The sequence below is a fragment of the Rhinolophus ferrumequinum genome, chromosome 19, assembly GCF_004115265.2.
Source record: "Rhinolophus ferrumequinum isolate MPI-CBG mRhiFer1 chromosome 19, mRhiFer1_v1.p, whole genome shotgun sequence".
Lineage (NCBI taxonomy): Eukaryota > Metazoa > Chordata > Mammalia > Chiroptera > Rhinolophidae > Rhinolophus > Rhinolophus ferrumequinum.
The window spans coordinates 14,696,137-14,723,747 of record NC_046302.1 but is presented as its reverse complement, the minus strand read 5'-3'; the positions used below and the strand labels follow the sequence as shown (position 1 = coordinate 14,723,747).

The 27,611-nt window shown below is 36.7% G+C and overlaps 1 protein-coding gene and 1 pseudogene across 1 annotated transcript in view; one reads left to right on the top strand and one right to left on the bottom strand.

Annotated features, from left to right (window-relative positions):
- Positions 1-258: 258 nt before the first annotated feature.
- LOC117011930 (60S ribosomal protein L28-like) lies at positions 259-671 on the top strand (annotated as a pseudogene).
- A 2,921-nt stretch (positions 672-3,592) lies between these two features.
- METTL4 (methyltransferase 4, N6-adenosine) overlaps positions 3,593-27,611 on the bottom strand; it is a 32,820-nt gene continuing 8,801 nt past the window's right edge. Inside the window, exons 4-9 of the mRNA XM_033135651.1 lie at positions 21,897-22,266; positions 19,692-19,761; positions 13,438-13,612; positions 11,024-11,130; positions 10,556-10,647; positions 3,593-5,287 (exon numbers count right to left, since the gene is read on the bottom strand). Of these exons, the coding sequence (XP_032991542.1) occupies positions 5,142-5,287; positions 10,556-10,647; positions 11,024-11,130; positions 13,438-13,612; positions 19,692-19,761; positions 21,897-22,266 (960 nt within the window). The 3' untranslated portion in view covers positions 3,593-5,141. The remainder of the gene's footprint in view (positions 5,288-10,555; positions 10,648-11,023; positions 11,131-13,437; positions 13,613-19,691; positions 19,762-21,896; positions 22,267-27,611) is intronic.

The window sequence follows — 27,611 nt, the reverse complement described above, 5'->3', positions numbered from 1 at the left end:
GGTTCCCTCCTTGTATTGGTGATCTTCACCCCAATATCAAAGTGCTGTTTCTCCCTCCAAACACCATCTCTCTGATCCAACCAATGGATCAAGGAGTAATAGTAGCTTTTAAGGCCTGCTACCTGAGGAGGATATTGCTACAACTGAGAGACACTGAGAAGACACTGATGCAATTATGGAAGAATTACAACATCTATGACTGTATTAAGAACCTTGCTTGGGCCGTCTCTGGCTGCCGCAACAAGAGGAGCTGTCGCCATGTCCACACATCTGCAATGGATGGTGTTCGCAAATGTTCCAGCCTCCTAATCAAAAGGAACAAGTAGATGTACAGCACCGAGCCCAGTCATCTGAAGGCCCCCAACTCATTCCGATACAACCAGCTGATTCACTGCAAGACAGTGGGCATGGAGCCAGCGGCAGAAAGCAAAGGTGTGGTGGTCATCATGAAGCGGAGATCCAGCAGCCAGCGAAAGCCGATCACCTCCTACGTGTGGACCACCATCAACAAGAACGCCTGGGCCACCCTCACCAGCATCCAGCACATGATCCACAAGAACAAGTACAGCCTAGACCTGCGCATGGCCGCCATTTGCAGAGCCAGCATCATCCTGCGCAGCCAGACGCCTATGACACTGAAGAAGTGGGCTCGCCCCACCAAGAGCTCCTGAGCACCTACCTCCCAAAGCACTAAAGCATGAAGTGTCAGCCAGCTATCTCCAACCAAAAAGAAAAGAATCTTGCTTGGCCTTGGGGGTGAAGCCACCAAGGAATATATAGATGGTACCTAGAAGACACTCAAGAGATTTGTCCAATTTCAAAGGATTTGCCAACAATGAGGAGAATGTAAATATTAACAATGTTGTGTCTGAGATGACGAACAGCTTTAACCTGAGTGTGGATGACATATAGAGGAGCTCCTGGAAGTGGTTCCTGAAGAATTGACAATGAGGAGCTGTGACACCTGGAAAAGGAATGCAGAGCTGAAGAAGAGGCATAAGAAAAGGAAACTGCAGAAAAAAAAGAAAATTCACAGTGAAGGGTTTAGCAGCTCTTTGCAAACATGAATAAGCTCCTTAAAAAGTATGAAAACATGGACCCTAACACCAAAAGGTTTTCATTATAGAGAGGAATGTGTATGATCCATTATTTGTTTACAAGCAAATGTGATGAAAAAAAAGGAACCAAGCAAACCAACATAGACATACTTCTAAAAAGAGTGACATCTCAAAAGGAGCCTTAGGCAGGTCCTCTAGGGGATATTCCAGAAGAAGGCACTGTAATCACTGTAATCACAGATGGCAGTTCCATATGCATCATAGCCCTGAAAGACCTTCCAGTGGGTCAAGATGTGGAGGCAGAAGACATTAACATTGATGACCCTGATCCTGTGTAGGCCTAATATGTGTGTTTATGGCTTAGTTCTCAACAAAAAAGTTTAAAAAGTAAAAATACATAAATAAAACATTTAAAAACAGAAAAAGTTTACAAAATAAGGATATAAAGAAAATATTTTTGAACAGCTGTACAATGTGTTTTAAGCTGTTTATTACAAAAGAGTCAAAAAGTTCACAAAAATTTAAGTTTATATAGTCACAATAAGCAAAGATTATCAAAAAAAATTTTTTTATAAATTTAGTGTAGCCTCAGTGGAGAGTGTTTATAAAGTCTCCAGAAGTGCACAGTAACGTCCTGGGCCTTCACATTCACCCACCACTCACTCACTCACTCACTCACCCAGAGCAACTTCCAGTCCTGCAAGCTCCATTCCTGGAAGTGCCCTATACAGGTGTATCGCTTTTTATAGTTTATACCTTGTTTTTACTGTACTTTTTCTATGTTTGCATACACAAATACATACCACTGTGCTACAGTTGCCTACAGTAGTCAGTACAGCAACATGCTGTACATGCTTGTAGCCTAGGAGCAATAGGTGACACCTTAGAGCCAGGTGTACAGTAGGCTATACCATCTAGGTTTGTGGAAGGGCACTCTATTATGTTCACACAATGACGAAATCGCCTAACAATGCATTTCTCAGAACACATCCCCATAGTCAAGCGACACGTCTTTATTGAAGGAACACCAGAAAGGCCGCCAATTAACCATTTACAAAAGTCAACAAAGAATAATGTGGAGCACTATGCAGCTCAGAGACAGCATGGCAGTATGTAATCAAGAGTTGAAGCCTAAAGCCACATGTAGCTTTTGTTTTAATTGGTTTTTAATTATTTGCTTATAGGTAGAACCATAATGGGAACAAAAAAAGATCTCAAAGTTTCCTCATTCATTTATGAAATCAGGTGCAGGCCAGGAAATCTGACCTCCAAAACAAGATTAAGAAAATATGATGTTTAGACAGAAAAACTCTGGGCAGTATTTACCCGAATTAGTACAGATTGTGCTAGAAATCTTTTTGACCTGATACTGAAAAATGTGCAAGGGGTACAAACATTTATTGGTGCTTAAAATATTCCAAGCACTGTTCTAAGTAACTTATATGTATTATTAACTCATTTAATCCTCACAACAGCTCTATAAAGTATTATTATTGCCCATGTCTGTGGATGGAGAAGCTAAGGCTTTGAGACTTAACTAACTTGCCCCAAACAAAAGCCAGTAGCTGAAAAAATTGCAGTTCAAACCTTGGCAAGTCGGCTTCAGAATGCAATGACTGCTACACTGAACTTACAAGTAGCCTTATATACAAAAAAGACCCTGCGACTACAGTAACAAAGAGAACTAAAAGAAACTAAATCAAACTTTGACTAGAGGGTACAAATAAAGGCTGAACAAGACAGAAAAATGAGTGACAAAAAGGATCAGGTTAAATAGGATCTGCTTCCAAAAGAGTAGTTAAATGTTTGTAATTTTACTCTAATGGACCGTTTGACAGGGTGAAAGAATGTGAAGAGAAAAAGCCATCAATTCCAAGGATACATCTTAGGAAGCAAAATTCTCTAAAGTTTCTTGAGTGGTATCAGCCATTAACCTTGTGGAGGTGAAATTGCTGTTAGGCTTTTTGTGTGGGGTGCCCAGGATGACCATTGTGATTGCATGGCCTCTGGGTAAATCCAAATTAAACCAAGCTGTAGGGCTGGAGAGAAGAGGCCAGAATGCAAAGACATCACTTTAGAAATCCATAGTCATTTGCTCGGTTTCCCATGTTCTCATATGCTCTTAGCATGGCCTTTTTGTTCTCACAAGGTGTTTTGTTTTATTTTGCAGAATCACCCTTTCTTCAAAACAGAGCCCAATAATTAAATAGGTGTTACAAGCAAGGCCCAGAGAATGTACCATTTAGGAGCAGAGTTAAGACTCGTAGTTCTCCCTCTTGAATACCAGATCTCAGTGAACAAAATTCTCTCCTTTATTCTCTTAAATTTATCAGTATTTATGATGCAAAAATAAAAGTCAAAAGAACTTACTGAGGATAAAATGTTTCCACACACACTATATAAAATCTATAAATACAACAAGAAGCTGAAAAGAGTTTCAAATGAGGTTGTGAGAAGTTTGCTTCAAGTTTAATACCTTTTTCCTTTTAAATAACAAGTTAGAATACCTTTACTAATTACAAAATTAAGCCTCTGATACTATATTCACATACTCAAAGAATGAACAACCTTCAAAAATAACATTTTACTTTGGTAAAACAAGCAAATAAATTGGCAACATTATCAGATAATGTCAATCTAACATTTTACTTAGTAAATATTTGTAGAAAATCTGTAAATAGTATAAATATTTTTCAAAATGCTAAGTAAAAGAAGCCAGACAAAATAGATTATACATTCTATGATTCCTTTTATATGAAATTGTAAAAATTTGTAAAAGTAATGATAGAAAACAAATCATTATTTGTCAAGGTCCCAGGGTGGTAGGATGGAGTTGACTGCAAAGAGACACATGAGTTTTGGGGATGAAGGAAATGTTCTACATCATGATTATAGTAGTAGATAGATGACTAGTAGTAGATAGTATGTTTTCAAAACTCACTAAACTTCTGTAATGAAAATTGGAGAAAAATATTATGTGAAAATTATACCTCAAAATTTTAGAAAAGATTATATATAATAAATCAGCATACTTTCAAATAATCATTTCAGTAAAAATATTTTACTTAATAAACAAATATTTATTTGTAGAAAATCTATAAATAATATACTTTTTTCACAATCATAAGCAGTGTTTACTTTCTGACATTTTTATAAGAACTATTTTTTCAAGTTTTTTCTAGAAAAACAAGCTAACTAAGAAGTACTTAAAAGTGACCTTGGGGGGTGGCCAGTTAGCTCAGTTGGTTAGAGCCTGATGCTGATAACACCAAGGGTGCCGGTTCAGTCCCCACATGGGCCACTGAGAGCTGCGCCCTCCTTAAAAAAAAAAAAAAAAAGGAAAAGAAAAAGTGAACTTGAACACAATTTAAAACCCTTCAATAATGTTTCCTCAACTCACTATGAACTTGGCAGGTCTCTGAATGCTTTTCCCAGAATATAACAGTATAACAGAGGTTGTACATTTGGGTTGTACAGCGGCCAACTAGACAATATAAGTGAGTGGCATGGAGCAAGTGGTACTGTCATAAACTGGAGAGTACATGGCTCTTCTCAAAAGAGCTGCCATCACTGTGTCCTACAGATTGACAGCAGGAGGGAGGACATGCCTCAGTGCAGCCAGAGCATCTGAGTTTAAAGAGAAGTATGCCTGAAGTTTAAAGAGAAGTAGGAATCTGGACTTTTATGTGAACTTTCATGATTTTTTTAGAATGATGGCTCAATTTTTTTATATATATATATAACATGTGTGGGCCAAAGAAAACACATCCATAGGCAGAATTAAGACCTATGGTCCACAGTGCATGCTTTGTGACTTTTTTAATTACAAAGGCTTGCCATTTTTCTAATGGCTTACATCTTTATTTGTAGTGAGTCTAGAGTAAGGTGGAACATTAGCGCAACCGAAGTGAAATTCGTCTCAAAATTACATGAAGGCTAGTCATTTCTGGCTATTTTGCTGAAAAACCAAGTCCTGTTTACATTTCTAAGCATACTGGTTGGTAATAAAATGAAAAATCAGTTAGAATGAAGAAAGAAAGGATGAGGAGAACCTGAAGAAAAATCACAACTTTAAGATCAGAGTCAGCTTCTAGACTCTAGAACAATAAAATAATCCACGTGTTGAAATTTGAGAACTTCATTGCCCCAACTAGTCCAACCTGGCTGTAAATTTCGAGCAAACAATTCCAAATATTGCCCTTCTGGCTTGACATAGTCTTTTAAAACCTCTGTTGAAAGAAGAGAAAAACACAAAAATTATTATTAAGAAGTCAATATCCTTTTAGTAGTTAAGAATAGAAAAGTGAAATGTTTCCTTAAAATAAAAAAAGACAGCAAATTAATTTCAAGGATTTCATCACAGGCTTTACCATTTATAGATAGAAAGTTATTTGAAATAAGCACCCTTGAGATTAGGAACAATACCATCAGAACTTTCAGTAGTCCTGATTTATTGGTTTTCATTTGTAAATGAGAAATGAGGATTTTAACACCCACACAGGTGACTTTTCAGTTTTCCAATACTGCTGACATATCTCCTGAGTACTAACTCAATCTATTTTTTAATAAATGTAATCCATGCATGAAAAAGAAGGCTATAGCAACAATACAAAGACAACCCACTTTAAAAACTAAGATAAAATATAAATCTCTGAAAATACATACTATGTTGAAAGAGCAATAAATGAAGAGTTGAACACAGATAGAAATATTCAGAAAATATAACTAACACATAACTATGCCTCCTTAGCTATAACTTGATAGTACTAAGAACATTCCTTCATTTCCAAATTATAGATCCTATTTACCTAAAATTACACCATATTATTTCCACAGTTAGGTATTCCTTATTCAATGTAATAATAACTAATAAAAGTTGCATCTTGTTGGGGAAAAAGTACCTAATAAATATTGGCTACACAGCTGTGATCTACACTAACAAAGAAAAGAATGCCATAGAAGCATTTTCTTAAGCACATGCTCATTTGGATGACAAATATTTAAATCAATTTAACCTTGACCACATTGCTAGTTAGCTATATTAACAACCAATTACAGAAACTGGCTATGAAAATAATTCAGGGATGAAAAGTCACTAAAACAGGTAAAATATAATTCTTAGTCACTATATAAGATTGAGCTTAGAAGAAATCTACCCTAATCCCTTTAGGAATGAGAAGGGTTCTATCGGAATACTTGATAGAAGTAAGGTTTAAAAGACAATATATCAAAAAATTTTTGTTTCATAATATTCTTCAATTGCTCTCACAGAGAAATAATTGTTTATTTGTCTAAAAGCACTGGTCCTGTTATCAAAAATCAAAGAATTAAAGTACTGTCTATAACTCAACTGAACTCAAATTTGGGCTTTGGTAGCTTCTAGGAAATGCTGACATAAAGACTTCTAGTCCTTTCATAAGTATATAATTAAATGTTACTAAACTTGAAAGATTTCCCCAGAGTCTTAGAGGACAATAAACCTGTATCACTTTTCCATTTTATCCCCCATGAATTCAATGCCTTACCAAGCCTCAATTTACTTTTAATGTAGTCTAAGGTTATACTCAACCAAGATTTTGTTTTTGCTTATTTGTTCAGTTTTTTAGTACAAAGATGTTAGCAACTCTATTTTAGAACTTTAAACTGAAATTTAACTAAACTGGAGTCAGCCAGTCAAAATGTTTACACTTCTGGGCCTCCACTATAATAAGTGCGATGAAATTTAACAATGGAAACAGTTTTCTAAGAGTTCACAATCTAATAGAAAAAGATGGCCAAGTACTTGGGTTGGAAAAATACATACTATGATATTTTTAGTGATAAAGTAAATCTATTTATCACCTCCCATTTTCTCAGTGTAACACATTCCTGTATGACTTTTTTTTTTCTAGTTGACAAAAATAGAAAATCAAGGAGTAATGTCTTCACAATGTAAAATATTTAATTTCAAAAGAAGGCAAATTAAAAAGAAATGTTTTATTCTTATTAATTTTAAGTATCAATTTAAAAATGCAAAATATTAAAAGTTTGCATTATGAAAGAAAAAAATGTTAACTATATATGGTGATGAATGTTAATTAGACTTATTGTTGGTGATCATTTTGCAATACAGATGCTCTTCAACTTCCAATGGCATTATGTCCTGAGAAACTCATCGTAAGCTGAAAATATTGTTAAGTCGAAAATACATTTAATACAGCTAACCTACCAAACATCATAGCTGAGCACAGCCTACCTTAAATGTGCTCAGAAGACTTACATTAGCTTACAGTTGGGTAAAATCACATAACACATCATATACACTGTAGATTATTAGTTGTTTACCCCCACGATTGAGTGGCTGACTGGGAGCTGCAGCTCAATGCCACTGCCAGCATCACAAGAGAGTGTCATATCTCGTATCACTAGCCTGGGAAAAGATCAAAATTCAAATCGAAGTATGGTTTCTACTTAATGTGTATCACTTCTACACCATTGTAAAGTCAACAAATCTTAAGTAGAACCATTGTAAGTTGGAGACCATCTGTGTGTGTGTGTGTGTGTGTGTGTGTATATATATATATATATATATATATATATAGAATCATTATGTTGTACACCTGAAACTAATATAATGTTTTATGTCAATTATACCACAATAAATAAGTAAATGCAAATATATAAATTTAAATATGAGTATGACATGTACATACTTTGATAATTACTAACATCTGGCATTAGTAAAACATACTTCTAACCAACGAAGAGGTGGTAATCAATGCATTGCCGGTCATTCCCCTTTTACTCTGGGATCAAGGAGCAGGGTTGAGGGACAAGTGGCTCAAACAGTATATAGAAACTCATCAAACTATGTTTTACCCTTCAGATAGAAACTGTTAGTGAGTAAAGTAGTAAAAAGGAGAAGAAATTCCTCTAAGGTAAAATATGAAAAACAAAGTGTGATTCAAATACTTTTTCGTAATTCTTGTTAAATTTTCAAACTTAAGAATACGCATTTATAATGTTAGGTTGTAAGGAACAGCCATTGAGGGCTTATCTTCCAATCTAAGGAAGAATCTTCAAAACATAAAACTAGAGTAAGTGTATCATTTTGAAATGGAAAATGTTGCTAATTTGGTCTTTTTTTATATTTTGCAAAAGAAAATCATGGTGTTTCTAAAAGCAAAAGAGAACATTTCATTTTATGAATTTGCATAAAGCAGTTTAAAAACATTTACATGTAAAAGTTCTAAGCATTATATATACAACATGTATTATCCCAAATCCTAGAGTTACGATTCCAGAGTAAAATATACTGCAGAAATCTGAAAGTTGCTTTCTGGTGGCTTTAAATTGTATGGCTCTACACAAAAAACAGAAGCACTTGTTATAAAGTAACATGAACTTAAAAAAAAAAAAAAAAGATTACAGATATTTCTTGTCTATACTACTTAACCAAAACATAAGAATTACATATATCAAGTAATGCAGATTCCCCCCCAAATCCAACTTTTGTTTTTAAATGTTCTCAATCCTAAAAATGTGTTTGTGCTGCACTCTACTGGGAATATGGCAGAACCGCATTTCATAGATACAAAATATAAGCTATAATACTAATTTTTATTAGTATTAATAAAAGACTAATTGTTTTAACTATTTTAAAACTTTGTCTCTTATTTCGAGTCTCAGCTTTTGGATTTTTAAAAGTAAAATAATAAGCCCTAAGGCAAACATTAAATTAAGTACCCACCAACAGATAAAGAAAATTCAAATGAGAATACAAATTAGATTTCCTTCATCAAATATTAACTGGTGCCAAACAATTTTATTTTCTCAAAGAGTATGATCTCACTTTTCATTTAAGTCACATATTTAATGCATTAAAGAATCTATGGCAGTCCAAAGTTTAAAGGCCATTATTCACTGAGAATCCTTCTAAATCAAAGAATGAATCATCAGGTAGCTATCTGAAATTTCTCAAATGAAGTAACACTCTAATATTTCTTCTGCATAAACAATTTAAGAGAACAGAAATCCTAAATGCTATCAATAAGAATTCTTTTGAGAATTTGTATTCATTTTCCCATGTATCCTAGCTCATGTACTATCCCATATTCTGCAAAATAATATGATAGGCTGGCTGCCTGTAGTGTTGCTGAGTCACAGCTTGAAAGTTGGTTTGTTTTTTTTAAAGCAGGAATCACCAAATTAATAAATTATATATTTCTGAAGAAATTATTTGAATAGTAAACTTTAAATATCAAATTCAGTATCTCTGAAGGACTTACATTCCTATTTTTTTAAATTCTCACTTGAAAAACTTAGAATTTACTGAGCTTCTACTATATGCTACAGAATTTGAAATATAACAAATCCTCACAACCCTTAAAGATTAAATATCATTATTCCCTTTTTAAATGAACACTTTCAAGTGGAAAGTGATTAGAGTAACGCACTTAAGTAGCAGAGTCAGAATTCAAACTCATGTCAATCAATCTCCAAAGTGAAAACTTTCCACTATTCCTTGCTGTTTAGTTTCATTAAACAATAAACATTATACTAAAGCATTAAGACTAGTAAGACTTGCAGATTACAGCAATTACCTTTCCAATGGTTCATAAAAGCACTACCTCAACATAAAACTGAGAGTACCTTCCAAATATCAAGGGAATTCTAACCATCTTTCTGACTGCTATTCTGAGCTCCAGGTTTTAAACAAGCAAGGGATAGATAGAGTCCTGGTAGCAAAAACAAGTCCCTTCAGAGGCCCTATCAGTCTTTGTTCTGTCAAGGTCAGTGATGAGGTAAAAATCAATAGCAAAGACAACCTAAAAACGGTTTAAGAGAAAAGGCTGAAGTAATATACAACTAATTGAGGCATCTCTTGAAAATGCAAAACCAGAAAAGCGTCAGCGCCTCCTTCCAGGACATGCAGAAGCTCTGGCAAGATAAGTGGATGCCTGGAAGCCTCCATGGCCCTGGAGAAGAACCTGAGCCAGGCCCTTCTACATCTACATGCCCTGGGTTCTGCCCGCACAGACCCCCTTCTCTGTGACTTCCTGGAGAACCACAGCCTAGATGAGGAGGTGAAACTCATCAAGAAGATGGGACCTGACTAACCTCTGCAGGCTAGCCAGCCCCCAGCGGGGCTGGGTGAGAGTGTTTCTTCATAAGGCTCACCCTCAAGCCCAGCCCGGAGCCTCCAACAGCACCCTTACGGGCCCCTCTGCATCCCTCTGTAGTCAGGGCATCTGCCAGGGCCTCTACCTGCAGCCACCATGCAGCTTTTTAACCACAGAACCCTCTCCAAGTCATGGACCAAATGGAAACAGTAAGTCTTTTTGCATCAAAAACAAACAAACCCACAAAAAACTATCAATAAGTTCTGCTACAAAATTTTAGAATGTTAAAATAACATATCTGATTTAATTTCTAAATCTCTAAATTGTTCAAATAGTAAATTCAATCCTTCTTTCAATTTGACAGAAGTCACAACAATTCTATTTATAAAAACATACCAGCAAGAGGTGGCTTATGTGAGTGAAGAGTACATGGCACACTGACAATTAACTTGTGATCTGGAATGGGGAGCACTTTCACATCTGCATTCCTAATCAAAACAGAACAACAAAGTAAATTACATTTTAAAGGACTTTTTTTTAATATATAAGCCACCGTGGTCTTAACTTTTTTCACCTTTCAAATAGCATGAATTTAAAATGAATTTGATAGAAACAATAATGGAAATCAACAATTTAAGTATTGAGACATTTCCAGTAATTTCCTTTTCTACAATGACACTGCACACTAGATAAAACAAGAGATAATATAAAATTTCATGTGCCATACCATTCACACTTCACTGGTATATTTGCAGATTTTCAAAAGTGTAAAAATTAGGGGAAATCAATGATCATTGTGTTAATAATTTTTAAAAGCTTAAAAATTAATACCTTTATACAATTTTGAAAAATCACCTTTCCTACCTTAATGGTAAAGCAGCTTTTTCTCGAACTCTCCCCAGTACAAGACCTTCATAAGGCTTTTTGTGTGGAGAATCTAATGGGAACACAAACTCTCCTGAATTGGTGATCTGATAGGGAAGAAGTTAAAAAAAAACAAACAAACCAAAAAAAAAAAAAATCTGTAAATATCCAGAAAAGGGTTTTTCTTCCCTATCACTATAAAGTTTCCACCAGAGGAAAAGAAATTATTAAACCTCTAGACTAGTGCTGCCCAATAAAAATATAATGTGAGCCACAAATGCAAGTCACATATGTAATTTACTTTTCTAGTAGAAACATTTAAGAAAAGTAAAAAGAATGTGGTGAAATTAATTTTAATAGTATCTTTAATTTAATCTAACATATCCAAAATATCATTTCAATATGTAATCAATTCAAAAAAGTTATCAAGGTATGTTATATTATTTCTTTCATACTAAGTCTCTGAAATCCAGTATATATTTTACACTTAATACCTACCACATCTCAATTTGGACTAGCCACATAGTAACTACCATATTGGACAGAGCAGCTATAAAGGATTAAAAAATACTTTAAATATCACTTTATCATCTTGCACACAAACATCTCTACTTTTCACTAACATTTATTCCTGGAAACCATGCCATCATTAACTCATTTATTCATTCATTCAAATAATATTTAATGATGACTGTCAATGTGACTAAGTAGATTGTAATATTTTCCTTTATTTATAGGAAACAGTGTCATTAAATACTGTCAGAGCAAAATTAATAATGAAAGAAGCTCAGGGATTGATAAAATAAACAATAGTCTAATCTCTTGGCATTATAAATCCAGAAATCCAATTTTATCATTTCGCCCTGGAGTAATGAGACTCTCAAAGACTCACAAAAGCTCATCAAATTCAAAACACAATTTATAATAACACTATCAATTCATTAATTAACCACAGAGATATACATATTTTCATTATCAGAATATTCATACCTTCTATCTATGGAACCCTTTACCCCACATCAAAGTACCTGAAAAACCAAATCTGTAAAGTCGTTTTATCACCTCTAGGGCCCATGAGAGACATCTCTTCTATACAATACTGTATAAACACTAGAAATCCTTGTTCTTTGGATATTTTTTATACTTAACACAGATTACTTCTTCTATTATAACCATATATGTAACTAACTACCTAACAGTGTTTCATGTAATACATTGTATTTTTGTTTCAAACTCTGATTTTATCATACCATCTCTTACAACTGATTACTACTACAAAGGAATAGTTTTAATTTTTACATATTAACATTTTACTTGTTCTGATTTCAGAAAGTAGCCTTTTCCTGACTTTGACACCAGTCTCTGACTATAAAAGAACTGTCATAATGGAGAGGATGGAATAGGGTTTTATATTCCTGTCATGGTCTTATACCAAATCAGCCAAAGCTAAGCCCAAAGTACATCATAAAAGCAAAGATACAACTGTAAATGTCTGTCAGCTAAGTCCCATAAAATAGGTGTAAATAAACAATATAAACAGCTTTTACAAGATAATCCAGTAGACTACAAAGTATAAACAAAGCATATAAAAATTGAACTATCCTGTGTCTAACATAAATATACCAGCTATATAAACATTAAACATTCAATTGATAATAACCTGGTTTATCTTTTTAAAATTTAAGAAGGTTTTGTGGAATTTACCTAAGTAGAAAATGTATCTTTAAAAGGATTTTCAGTGAACTCTGACTGATGCCTTATTTTTCTTTATTCCTTGGTATTCTTACAGCAAGAGAATACATTAAAGATCGTTCAACCAGTTTGAGAGTTAGAATCATTTCTTTTAAAAATAGGCACAGCAGCACGTAAGGCACTTAAGGACCTAAGTTAAGATTTAAAGTGTGAAATGTTCTTGGTTCTAGCATCTTCACCCCTCTTCAACACTGGATTACTTTGCTATCCTCCCTCCCTTCCCCAGCAACTTAAGAAAAAGGAGGGAAGGAAGGAAGCAAGGAAGTCACAAACAGTGACTGAAACTATAGATGTGTAAAGAGTAAGAAGATGCAGGGTAAGACCATTTTTATGTTTAGTGATGGACAGATTTCCTCCAAGTTTTTGTTTGTTGTTTTTTAAACTACAGACATCAGAGCTCTTAAAAATTTCATCCTGATATCTCCCTGAGTGATTTACTAAGGCCAGCAGTTTGGGACTCTACTACAAAAAAAGACAGAACAAACAGGTAAAAAGCCTTGAGAACAAGAAGACAAAAATATTTAGCAGCAAAGTAAAAGTTTTAATTAGACCATGTTGAAGGACTAGAGCAGTGACATGTTAAGCATTAAAAAGTAGATGCTAACTTTAATGTGACTTATATGTCACGCTACATTAACAAATAAGTTAACTCCTGAACTTACTTTTACCCAGTGCCATTCAGCAACTAACTCCACAGACCACGAAGGATAAAGTTCTTCCTTTACAAAACGTAGGTGCTTCTGTCTATTGGTCACCCAAGTAATAACAAGACAGTCTGGAGCAGCCAGTTTAGGGATAGGTATTTGCTTTATTTGTAGTGGTGATAAATAACTGTACCTAAAAATAAACATAAATAATATGAGCAAAACTTGCTGCAAAAAAGAAAAATAAGCAGGGTGAAGACCTGTATAACACTGACTGGACAAACAAAGCCCTATAGGTATCTATTTATAGGATAACTAAATATGAAGCTACAGTGACACCCAGTGGACATATTGTTACATGCAAGTCAGAAATAACCATTTTTCATTTTTAGTAGTTTAAAACTGTTTATCACTTCTAAATGCATTACATGTTAGTAATTTTACTAATATTTACAATGCTTTTTTCTCATTCAAAATTAAGCAAACATTGTTTGGCTTCCATAATCTGTACATTACACAGGGACCCCATCACAGCTAGTCTTGACACTACTATCTCAATATTCCACTATGTTTTCAACCCTTGATCTATCATCCTGCTTCTTTCTTCTTTCCCAATCAATTCCACTGGGCTCTCTGAAACCCTCATGCTTTCATTACAATAAAATAAAATAATTAAAAATTCTTGCACCTCCTGGCTACTAATAGCATGAAGTCTACTTTCCCTTGCTAGAAACTACTTGCTCTACAATACCCAGTCAAATGACTGTGGCCCTTTCTCCAACACCCAGTACACAACAGGAAAAGGAGAGGGCAGCATTCTCCTAGCTCCCCTATTGCTGCTTCCAGGATATAACTCATCCACCTTTGCACAAAATCGCCTCCTCTTTGAGAGGTATGCTATCCAGCTACGCTAGCCTCTAATGTTTCTTATTGAACCCATTTCATCCTCATTCTCCATATTCACTGAGGACTTAAGCCAACATAAATCTTGCCATTATCTTGGGCAATCTGAATGCACAATCTATATATAATGTTCACACGTCAACTATTCTTCCCTTAAATAAATACAATCACCCCACTTCAATAATCCATTCCAATGAGCTAGACCTTGTCATCTCTCATACTTGCTCCATCTCTGAAACCATGAACATCGATCTCTGGCCATAACCTCCTATCCCTCACCTATTCTTTGCCTTTATTAAAGCATCCAGTCAGTGCCCCATTCCTCCACTATTTTGAGTCTCTATGAGTTTCCTCCTACCCACACGTGTTCCTCTTCCCCACAGATTACCAATCCCCAATCACTTCACTGCCTTCTCACTAACACCCTCAACTCCCATCCCACCTTTATCCTTCTCACAGCAACTACAAACCTTCAATCTTCAATTCAATTCAATTTCTTCATATGGGAAAAATCAAGTGGATAAAAATGCAGAACTGAAGAATTGGGTCAATTAAATCCATTCTCATATTCTCAAAACTACTCAATTCTACTCAATCCTTGGTCAACTACTACAAACTCCCATCTCTTTTCAAGTCTCTTGCCCAAACTCACTCTTGGCAGAAAGGCCACCGGACTCCTTCAAATACCTAAGCCTCCCCATCCCTCCTTATAACACCTTTACTCATCTTTCTCTACACATTTCCTCTTAAAGGAAATGGCATGGCTTCACGTATTTAAAGCCTATACCTCCAGGTGTGTTCTCTTATTCCCATCTTCTAGTATCTTGTAATGCTATTCCTGCCCTCCTGTATTTTCAATCACTCTAGTAGTTCCTTACCATGAACCTATAAATATGCTTATACTATCCAATTTGAAAGGAAGAAAGAGAAGAGCCGGGGGTAGGAGAAGAGAAGAGAAGAGAAGAGAAGAGAAGAGAAGAGAAGAGAAGAGAAGAGAAGAGAAGAGAAGAGAAGAGAAGAGAAGAGAAGAGAAGAGAAGAGGAAAAAAAAAGAAAAGGAGAGACAAATCCTCTCAATTTGGTCTCCTTCTGTCTACAGCTAAGGACTTGTATGCATTTAGTCTTTCTACTTTCCTTTATTCCACAATTGACTACAATGAGGCTAATACTACTATACCTGCTCTGGAAAAAGTAAGTAACATCCAAATGGCCAAATACAATAAACATTTGAATCTAGTTCTAACACATGGCAACTGTATGATGTCAGAAAGTGATCAATAAATATTTCTTAAGTAAACAAATAAATGAGTAAAACAATTCCGATCTCATGCACCCACATTTCCTGCCATCTAGACCAGTGCTCTTCCAGTAGACTTAGGATTTTTTATAATCCATTCTTTTATAATCAAAGTGATGATTTTAAAAGACTAAGTTTGCCACGATATGAAGAACATCAGGTCAAAGTTTGAAGTATGGGTTGCCGGTTGGGGGGCTAGGTGAAAAAGGTGAAGGGATTAAGAAGTACAAATTGGTAGTTATGAAACAATCAAGAGGATGTAAAGTATAGCATAGGGAATATAGTCGATAATATTGTAATAACTATGTATATTGCCAGGTGGGTACCAGAGTAATCGGGGTGGGGGGAGGGGGTCATTTTGTAAATTATATAAATGTCTAACCACTATGCTCTATACCTGAAACTAATATAAAGTAATATTGAATGTGAGCCACCACCGCCTGCCGTGCTGGCTCCTGAGCTCCTTTCCTTCCTGTGAAACCAGAGCTGGGTTGGGCCTAACGATTTCAGTGGATTTAAAGAGACAGCACCATCCCTGCCAGTCTGGCTTCCTCTCCCCCTCCCCAGGTAGGGTCTGGGGCAGAGAGAGGACTGGCGTGCTTCTTGCTCCTCTCTTGCCCTGGGCTAACTCCTGGCCTTTGCTCCTGTTGTGGTACCAGGCTTTTGGCACTCATCTCTCCAAGAGCTTTGGGCGGGTGGCGTGGGCAGGGGTGGGCTGTGGTTTCCTGTGCTGGCTGTTTGTGCCCACCGCCTGCCTGGGCTTCCTGCCTTGTCTTGTTTCCTTGTGCCCCCCCGCCCCACCTCCACCCCCATGGGAGGGAGAGCCAGGGATTGGGCAGCAGACTTTGCGGGCACGTCACTGCCAGGGCAGTGAGGCCACACTGGCATGGCTGAAGGAGCCAAGTGAGGTGACCTAAGGCTGGTCTAGGCAATGCTACTTGTCCCTGTAGCCTCCAGAGGCACAGTGGGCACCAGAATGGGTAGAATCCCCTGTAGAAACATCAGACTAGACCCCAAACTAGAAAGGTCTGGGGCCAGGAGTTTCCATGTCCCTGCAGGGCTGGGGGTTGCCTGACATTACCCTGGGGATGCAGGTAGGGTTGGGCTGGAAACTCCCAGACAAAAATGGTTGATATGCATGGTCTCCTTTGGCAGGAGGTGGGGGGAAGTGGGGAGAGCTGCTAGGAACCAGGGCAAGGGGAAGGCCCCCTGAGTCTGGAAGTCCCCACGTAGAGGGTCCCAGAGCAGATTTCCTTGGTCCTTGGACCTTGGTCCTTGAGCAGATTTCCTGCTGGGTGATGAATCCTTGACCTCCTCACCAGCCTGAGTCACTACCTCAGGAAGAAGTGACCTGGGTGGTAGAGGAGTTTCTAGGGACCAAAGAGTCCCGACACCCATGAGAAAGGGGACTCAGGACCTTGTTGTCTTAGGGGCTGCATCTCCCTAAGCCAAAGGCCAAGGATCCCATCCCTGTTGCTCCCTGCAGGGCTCTGTCCTTTCAACCATCACAGGGTGTCCTAGCAGCCCATTTCCTCTCTAGAGGTGTCTGCCCACTCCATGTGGGAGCATGGACCCTCTAAATAGTTTTCTCACTGATTCCTGTGGGTGTGCTGGAGAACCAGAGGCTCCCAAGAGGGTGGTGTGGGGAGCAGGAAACAGTCAGGTTGCTACAGGTGTGTGAATGCCCCCTGTACTTGAGGCAGTGGTGTTGAGCAAGGAGCTGGAGGCCCTAGGCATCCATGGAAAATTTCCTGGTATCCCTCCCCGCCCCCAGCCAGGGTCAGGTTCTGCTCTGCCCCTTCTCCCCCCAAAAAATGTTGCACAGGAAAGGCAAAAGATCTGCTCTTTGTCTGAGCAGCCTCCTGGTTCCATTCTCATGGGTATGCTCTTGGCCTTTCACTCAGGTGACTTGCACCTGCTGCATATTTGTGATCATGGCTACACTCCCCACTCTACCCCCTAAGAGGGAGCCACAGTAGTGTGTTCCCAGAGCCCCATCCCTTTCCTTTCACCCATCTCAGGAGTGCCTGGCCTGGTGCTGGGAAGCCCCCTTCACTCATTGTTTATTTAAAAACTGCACCCACCAGGACCAGTCCTCCTGCCTTCCATCCCCTGAGGCCTCCCAGGCCTTTTCTGGGACAGTTTGCAAGGAGGAGGTGTCTCTGGGAGCTGGGCAGACTCTAGAGGGGTAAAAGGGGGGAGGTGTGAGAAAAACAAACAAAAAAAATAATAATAATATTGAATGTAACTGAAAATTTTAAACTGTTAAAAAAAAAAAAAAAGGATACCCGTGTTTCAAAATGGGCAAAAGGCATGAGAAGGCAATAGAGAAAAGAGGAAATAAAAGAGCTTAAGAAACAATAGGAAATGATTTTGTCTAACTGCTACTCAAAGAAATAAAAAATGTTTAAAAATATTTCTTAAAAATGAAGTTTGATGGTCCCAATAACTGCAGTAACTTGATTGCCTTAATTTGATTTAATTTGGTTGATTTTGGAGGAGAAGGATGAAATAGTCAAACATCTTTTTCTACTTCTAATCTGGAAATCACTGAGCAAATTTCAAAATATGCATCTTTATAGTGTTGCAGTGGAAAGTATGCAGCATCACCTTTGTAGTATTCTTCCCAAAAATTATTAACCTGAATCTAATCATGAAGAAATAATCAGGCAAATCAAAATAGTGGGATATCTACAAACAAGGGGCATGGACTCTTTAAAAAGAGTTAATGTCCTAAAGATAAAAAATGACTACATTAAAGAAACTAAAGAAAAATAAAGACCAAATATAATAAGTGATCCTTGATTAGATCTTGGATCTAAACAGTGAAAACAAAAATATAGCCATAAAAAATAGTTTGAGGATAACTGGAGAAATCTGAATATGTAATGTATATTTGATAACATTATTGCCAATATTAACTTTTGTGGGGGTGATAACAGTATTATAGTTATATAGAAAAATGTCCTTGTTTTCAGGAGATACATGCTAAAGAATTTGTGGGTGGAATTATTATATCTGTACATCAGATAAAAAAGCAGAGAGATGAGAGAAAATACACACAAATGTGGTCAAATTAATAACTGGTGAATCTAGGAGAAGGCTAATTTGATATTCATGTATTATTCTTTCAACTTTTGTCAAAGGTTGGATTTTTTTAAAATCAAAAGTTAAAGAAAAGAAGCAATACAGTAAATCATTACAATGAGATCATAAATATACACCTACAAGATATATGGGAAAGAAAACCAAACTTCCAAAATGTGTTGTGTACAATTATAATCAAATACTTTAAATGAAGGGAGGGTCTATTACTCAGAATTATAAAAATCTGTGCCAAAAATGCTGCTAAAAAGATCAAGCACTTGTTAACTTTTTAAAAAACTTCTGTGGAGTATTCAAGAATAAGATGTAAAAAAACTATCAATTTTAATTAAAATAAAAAGCAAGTGAAATTTAAGCTAGATATTTCTTTTTGAATAATTCTTGGAGAAAACTGGAACACATTACCAAGCACTATTATAAAACTGACCTCTTTGATTCCTTTGAACTTAACATTGAACTATAATAATAAGTGATGGAGAACAAACCATCTTTTAAACAAATACTGGTAGTTCCCACCCACCGGCCACCATATATATATATATATATATACACACGCATACATTAAACAAGGACAATCCTATCAGGTATGACATAGATTACCTTCCAGAAGCTGAGGGCAAAGGTCAGATTATTAAGGACAACTATGTTTTGGTACATGTTTCTAAACTTTAGAATTCGGTATCAAAGAAGGCAAAAATGTTGCCTTTTGCTGCTACAGAAATATCCCTGGACTGGTTTAATCTGTAAACTTAGCCATTAATATATTATTTTTAACATTCTTAAAACCTAAATATGGTGCTAGTTCAAGAATTATCTAGTTAAAAGAACTAAAAATTTAAAACTAAAGTGTTTTAGTAGTTTTAGACAACCTATATCATAAATTAATGTTTTTATCATATGTAACTAGCATGTACAAAGGACAATAGCTTTTAGAAAGCGTATCTAATAGATAATTTACTTATACTTACCTCTTACTTCTTTTAACTGATTTATTCTGCCATGGTGGATCTATCACAATTACATCATATGTTTTCCCACCTGGAAAAAAAGATACAATTTCAGAAACTACCTTCTCTATGTGATCACTTTAAAAAATAAACATGTTCTTCAAAAACTGAAGTGTATTCACTACATACATATAATGAAATGAACAAAGGAGTTGTAGCATTTATTCAAACAGAATTTATCTAAAACATTAAGAGATTTCCCCTATAATTTCATATCACTGGGATTTTAATATGATTACACCTACTACTATTTTTACAGAGACTACCTGAAAATAACTACAGCTCACTTAGCTGGACACCAGTGATTTGTAAAATGCCCTATGTCTTCATAGCAATATTAATACAGTCCTTTCAAACCACAGGGGTTTTTTTGCTTTTTTAAAAAACTTTTTATATGAAATAAACTTTTAGTCTTATTTCAGTTGTTTACTAGTGTCCTTTTTTCTGATCCAGGATCCAAATCAAGATCACACATTGCATTTAGTTGCCATGTCTCCTAAATCTCCTCCAATGTGGGAAAAGTTCCTCAGTCTTTGTCTTTTATGACTTTGACACTTCTGAAGGCTACTGGCCAGTTATTCTATAGAATGTCCCTCATTTTGGGTTTGATATTTCCTCGTGATTAAATTTAGGTTATTTATTTCAGAGTATAAATAAATAACCTGAAGTAATACCGTGTCCTTATCAGAACAACAAATCACGAAATACAGAATGTCAAAATATCTCATTATTGGTGATATTGTCTTTGATCACTTAGATAAAGTGGTGTCTACCAAGTTTCTCTGGTTTTCCCTTTGTAATTAATATTGTTGGGGAGATACTTAAGACTGTGCAAAATGTCCTGTGTCTCATCTTTTCACCCACTATTTTGACATTCAACTACTACGGTGTTTGCCAAATTGAAATTTCCTACTTACATCATTCCACCCACATATTAACTGGAATTTTATTGTCCCTTCTCCTCCTTTTATAAACAAAGGTATATTTTTCCTAAATGTACAATCTCATAAGTAATCAAAAGAATGGAAAAGCATGTTCAAACACAGTATGATGTTCTCATTAATTTGTTGTCCTGTCATTCACCTTGAAGAAGTTATGATACTGTGACATGAACAACCACTCGTGTAAGATGGTTTGATAGCAATTAAAAGAAGCTTTTCATTAATAAGCTACGTTACTTTAGTAACTTCAAATTTTGGTATAAAATGTCCAAGTAGCAATAAATAGCAGATTAAATTCAACTTGATCAATACCTCTTTTCTATGTCATCCCTTAGAATATTATAATCGCTGATTTAAACTCCTGATGCAGATTATCTCATTGTCATTTAATCCTTAAAATGACCCTCAAAAGTAGGTATCATGTTCATTTTATAAATTAGGAAACTGAGGCTCAGTTTTGTGAAATGCCCAAAGGCTCACAGTTAAGTTTCCAAATCTAAATTCAAATTCAGAGTCTCATGCTCTTGGAGCATTAGGAATAGAGACAGTGGAAATGTAATGGCTGTGTGCAATGTCAGAAGGGTAGTAGATGGGGGAGAGGAGTTATCACTGTGTGAGGGATATAAATGATAAATGTCTAACTATTCTATTGTTTTGTACACCTGAAACTAATAATAATAATAATAAAATACAAAGTAAAAGGAGCCAGAAGCAAAAAAAATTAAATAAATAAATAAATTCAAATTCAGGTATGTTTGACTCTGGAATTCAATATTTAAGTTTCTTAACTTTATAACAGGAAAATATTTCAAGAAATTTTAGACAATAAACTTGAACTTTAGCTTAAAACGTAACCTAAAAGGCTAGGAATGATTTGGGAATTAATATTCATATCTGAAGTGTTTCTACTTTGCTATGAAGTAAAGTTATGTAAAGTTATTTGGTCAAACCCAATTGTATCCTGAAGTCCTAAATACGAAGCAATAACTGTATCTGCTCTCTGCGGACGCTAGTTTTTGACTTTTGGTTCAAAGTAAGAATTTAAAATTTTTTTTAAAAGCAAAAGTTTGTACTTTAAAATTGAATTTAAAAGCAAAATTAAACTAAGAAAACTGTTTACCCTATCCCCATAAAATGTTAGCCCTCATGCAACATTCAGACTAGCTCTTGACTTTTGACACTGCAGAAAATTTATCTTTTTCTAATAATAAACATAATTACTTACAATTCAGAAGTGGGTGCATACAAGAAACATCAGACAAAAGAAAACTGCTTTTTGGTGGCAGCAGGTATTTCTGTCCCATTACAGTAATCATTTTTGTAAAGCTAGAGTTGTTTTCAACAACCCGTGAAAATAAATCCTGCTCTGTAACAGACACATCATCTTCCAACAATTGTAATGTCAGGAGCTCCATTTCATTCAGGGAAGGCAAATGCTTTGCCATTTCACATAATTCTGACAAATTGCAGGTATCAAGTGGTAATGTAATGGGCTCTCTACACTTGTCCCGTTTTTCAGAAAGTGGATGAAGAAAGCCACTTTTAAAACCTTCTTGGATTAACTGTGAAGATCCATCCAAAATCAGCTCCCTAATCTGTAAGAAAAAATTTTTTAAGTACATTAAAAAGTCACTGACATTTAAACCACTTTCTAAATAATGATATTCCTCCTGTGCTTTGAATATTTGAACTTATGGATTGAAATTAATAAGAAAATAGATCCTTAAAAAGGTATAAAATGAATTTAATTACATGTTTGCAGAAGAAAGTGGAATTTCTAGTTTGTAAAGAGAATTAAGTTTAAATCACAATATTTAATCTTATATTTTTCTAATGATTTCATTTTAAAATAAACATCTTTGATTTTATAAAATATAGCTTGAATTACTAAGAAAGAAAAAAGTAACTATAAAATAAACAAAAACAAAGTTTTGCGATTATACAACTATAATAATTACAAAATAAAAGCCAAGTTCCACTTTTGGATAGAGTACCTTTCATCTGCAATTCCTTAAAAAAAAATTTTTTTTAAAGGCTTTCAGACCTTTGATGGATGTCAAGCAGTGCAGAACAGTGGTCCCTAAAACAGGAGAAACAAAGGATTGTTCTAGGTTACTGCACTGAGAAAATTTCCAGGCAGCACCACAGGAAAGGAGACTCATTCAGAGTCCCGCAGTTGCTCTGTGTTGAGAAGAGAGAGCTAGGAGCGTGGAAATGCCGAACAGCTGGAGTTTTCCGGGAAGGGTACCAGAGAGGAGACAGCTGCACAGAGAGAGGTCTTGAAGTCAAGTCTCCAGCTGAGTAGTGATCAACACATACATGCCCTGAAACTACCCAATGAAAAAACCAGATGAAATGATCAGAGGGAACAATCCCCAGAACTCACACAGGGCTGGGAACATTTAGTGCTCCCAGTGGCCGAAATGGAAAGGTAATTTCACAGGGCATCAGGTAGACTACTCAGAAGGGCAGTGACTCAGTAATGGGGAAAAAATAGCTCTAGACTAATGTCCACTCTGGTCCTCACTAAAAAAAGCTTAAAGGAAATTTCAAAAGGATCAACCAGTTTCAAAGTAACTGTGTCCAAGAACAAAGCTCAAGAATATTGTGGGGACAGAGCCCCAAAAAGCAGTTTCCAGGCTCTCGGCCTCACATAGAAAGGTGCTGGCTCAGGTAGTAAATGGCCATCGACTGTGATCAAATGGCCAGCAGCTGTGGCTAGTTGGCCGTCAGCTGTAACCAGTGAGCCATTGGGCTATAATATAACTGCCGTGACTAGGCTAGCAAAAATAAAAGGGGGAGCTAGCAAGAAGATGGTGGCTGAGTCTGCAAGCGGCACAGTGAGGGTTGAGAATTGTGTTGTTCCTGGTTCCTGTGTCTCCAACCCAGCCGCCAGCGAGAGTATAGTGGTGTGACTCCCCTACCTATGGCTCCGTGGGTGTTCCTGTTTGGCCTCACCATGTCCTGCGTTCTTATGTGGGGAGCGGGACCAGAGACCCCGCCTGACACCCCGCACGACACATGGAGAAGTCGGCAGGATCCCCTGCACTACAAATATTTATAGGAATATGAAAATATCCAGTACCTAACAAGCTGAAATTGAATTCTTACAAAAAGTAAAAAATTACCAGAAATATAAAGAAGCAGAAAAATGCAACACATTATAAACAAAAAATTCACTCAATGGAAACACACAGAAAGGACACAGATGACACAATTAGTAGGAAAAGTTGGGTAGGTTTATTTGCAGCCCATTTAGAAACATTAGAAAAGGATAGTAAGGCACTTACTATAACCATATTCGTATGTTCAAAAAGTGTAAAAAAAAAACCACATTAAGAAGAGACGTGGAAACTATAAAAAAGACCAATTGAGTATCTAGAGATGAAAACTACAATGCAAAAATGAAAACTACACTAGACTGGATTAACAGATTAGATACTGATTAATGCACTTGAAAACAATGTAATAAAAGTGTTCAAAATGAAGGGGAGAGAAAAAATATTTGAGAAGGTAATGGCTAAAAAAAATTCCAAATTTGCTAAAGACTATGAATTCAGATCCAAGAAGCTCAAAAAACGGAGGAGGATGAGGAGTAGAAAGAGGAAGTGAAGGAGAAGGAGGAAGAAACTACATTAAGGAATATCATAATCAAACTGCCGAAAATCAATGATAAAGAGAAAACTTTCAAATCAGCCAGAGACTTCCACTTCCAACCAAGATGAAGTAACAGGGAAACAGCTTTCAAGACACTGGACATTAAGGCCGTAAAGGGCAGTGAAAGAAATCATCGGTAAGCCCTTACTAACTGCCTGGAGAGTTTCCAGGCCACAGGAAGGAGGAATCGGGGCAGAGCCTAGAAGAAATCCAGAGGTGAGGAGACAGAGCTGAGAATATGGGGAGGCCAAGACCATTAGAGTGCACAGGACAGAGCACCAGAGATGAAAAAGTTACACGGAGAGAGAACTCTGTAGATCTGCAGGTTGTCACACTGTAGAAATTTCTCTAAGTACTGATCAGCTAGAGTGTGTAAGGGAACTATGTGAGGCCAGGAAAAGGACCACCAAAACAGACTAGAAGAAACAGTGCCTGGAGCTCCAACAGGACCAAGAACAGTGCCTGTTTCCAACACTCAGGTTGGAAAACCACATGATTTCACAGGGCAATTGGGAGAATTCACCATGAGTCTCTCTGTGTGAGCAGAGGCAATGACAGCTTTCAATTCAGAATAAATTTTCAAGGATATTTCTACGTATGGAAGATGGAGGTTGTGTCTCCCTCCAAGGCAGAAGGCAGATCTGTTTGTTGTCCAAATAAATAAAAGCTCCCTCTGGGGCAAAAGGTTGGAAAACTCTGCTTGCAACGCATTCAGAAGGGTTCCCTAAGCTTGGGGTTCTTTAGCTATGAATCCAATCTAGTACACACGCGGCATCCAACGAGGTTGTTTGGCCTCATCCCATGGGACTTGGAGTATAAGAGAGGTCTGTAAACATAAAGAACATGCTTCCTGCTATGCAGGGAGCAATAAAATCCTTATTTTAACAAAATCTTAGGTCTATTACTTGCTAATTTGTTAGCTTCCAAATAGGGTCAAAGCTCAGACCTGTCATGGTTCTTGACAGGGTATTGGGTAGATCACAGATGTTGCGTCAGTAAGAGAACATTAGACGTAGACCAAACACTATTCTAAGCTCATCTAAAAAAAAAAAAAAATCTACCCATCAATTGATAAACCAATTAAACCAAGAATCTCTGAAGACAGAAGTTCTGAACAACACTCTCACCCAACTTGATCTGACATTCACAGAATACTGCATCCAACAACTATAGAATACATATTTGAAAAGAATATACAAAATGATATAAAAAGAGCACATGGTACACTCACAAAGATAACTCATACACTGGACCATAAAATAAGGCTTAATAAATTTAAAAGGACTGAAATCATCAGAGTATATATTCTTCTTATACCCCAACAGATTTAAGTTAGAAATCAATAACAAGAAGATATCGAGATAACCTCCAAATATCTGGGAATGGAAAAGCACACTTCTATATAATTCATATAGATCAAAATGAAATCACAAAAAAAAATTACAAAATATTTGGAAGTGAATCAAAGTGGAAATATAAGATATGTATCAAAATATGTGAAATGCAACTAAAGCAGTGATTCGAGGGAAACCTACAGCTGTAAGTACTTTCATATTAGAAAAGATAAAAATCTAAATTCACCAACCTAAAGTTCCACTTTAAGAAGTTAGGAAAAGTTGGGGGTGGCCGGGTGGCTCAGTTGGTTAGCACGCGAGCTCTGAACAACAGAGTTGCCAGATGGATTCCCACATGGGCCAGTGAGCTGCGCCCTCCACAACAAGAGTGAAGACAAGGAGCTGCTGCTGAGCTGCTGGTGAGGCAGCCGGATGGCTCAGTTGGTTAGAGCGCCAGCTCTCAACAACAAGGTTGCCGGCTCAATTCCCGCATAGGATGGTGGGCTGTGCCCCCTGCAACTAAAGACTGGAAACGGCAACTGGACTTGGAGCTGAGCTGTGCCCTCCACAACTAGATGGAAGGACAACGACTTGGAGCTGATGGGCCCTGGAAAAAAAGCACTGTTCCCCAATATTCCCAAATAAAATTTATACAAGAAAAAAAAGTTAGGAAAAGTAGAACAAAGGAAACCAAAAGGAAGAAAATAATGAAGAGCAGACATCAACAAAATAGAAAGCAGACAGACAGTAAAGAAAATTAACTGAGATAAAAGCTGGTTCTTTGAATATACTTGATATCAAATCACATATCTGGTAAGAAATTGATATCCAGAATATATTTTAAAAAAATCTCCTAAAACTCAAAAGCAAAAAAATAAACCCAATTTAAAAATGAGAAAAAGGACTTAAATAGACATTTCTCCAAAGAAGATATACAAATGTCCAAAAGCACATAAAAAGATGCTCAACATCAAAACTCATTAGGGAAATGCAAATGAAAACCATAATGAGATACCACTCATACCCATTAGTATGGGTACTTGAAAAAAACACACACAAAATAACAAGTGATGAGGATGTGGAGAAATTGGAACCCTTGTGCACTGCTGGTGGGAATATAAAATAGTGTATGTGAGAGAATAGAAAATAGTACATATGTTGGTCTCTGTCCTCAGTTCCTGGTACAGAGCTCCTAAAACTCTTAAATTCCTAAATGATAAGAGCAGTAGGAGCATCTTTTGTTCTAATAAGGTGACCCTGGGTGGGCTCCTGGATGGCTCCTGGATGGGTGCTGATCGCCAGAAAGACCAAGCCATGATTTGAAGCTTGGAATTTTCAGCACCCTCCCCACAACTTGTCGAGAGACAGGAAAGGGGCTGGAAATGGAGTTTATAATTGATCACGCCTACATGAGGAAGTCTCCATAAAATCCCAATAGTACGTCGTTCGAGGAGGCTCCAGGTTGGTGAACATGTCCATACAGGGAGGGTGACACCACAACTCCACAGGGTCACAAGCTCCTGTGCTCGGGACCCTCCCAGACCTTGCCCTACATATCTTTTCATCTGGCTATTCATCTGTATCCTTTAATAAACTGGTAAACGTAGTGTTTCCCTGAGTTCTGTGAGCTGCTCTAGTGAACTAATCAAACCTGAGGAGGAGGTCATGAGAACCTCCAACCTACAGCAGGTTGGTCAGCACAGGTGACAACCTGGGTTTTGACTGGCATCTGAAAGTGGAGGGACAGTCTTGTGGGACTGAACCCTTAACTTACAGAATCTGATGTTATCTATGGATAGATAGTGTCAGCTAGTGTCAGAGATTTGCTTGGTATGGGGAAAACCTCCACACATTCGGTGACCAGAAGTGTTAGAAGTGAAGTGTTCCTTGTGAGCAGTAAAGGAAACTCACAGGAAAGAAAAACACAGGAGGAAAGAACTGGGTTTTCC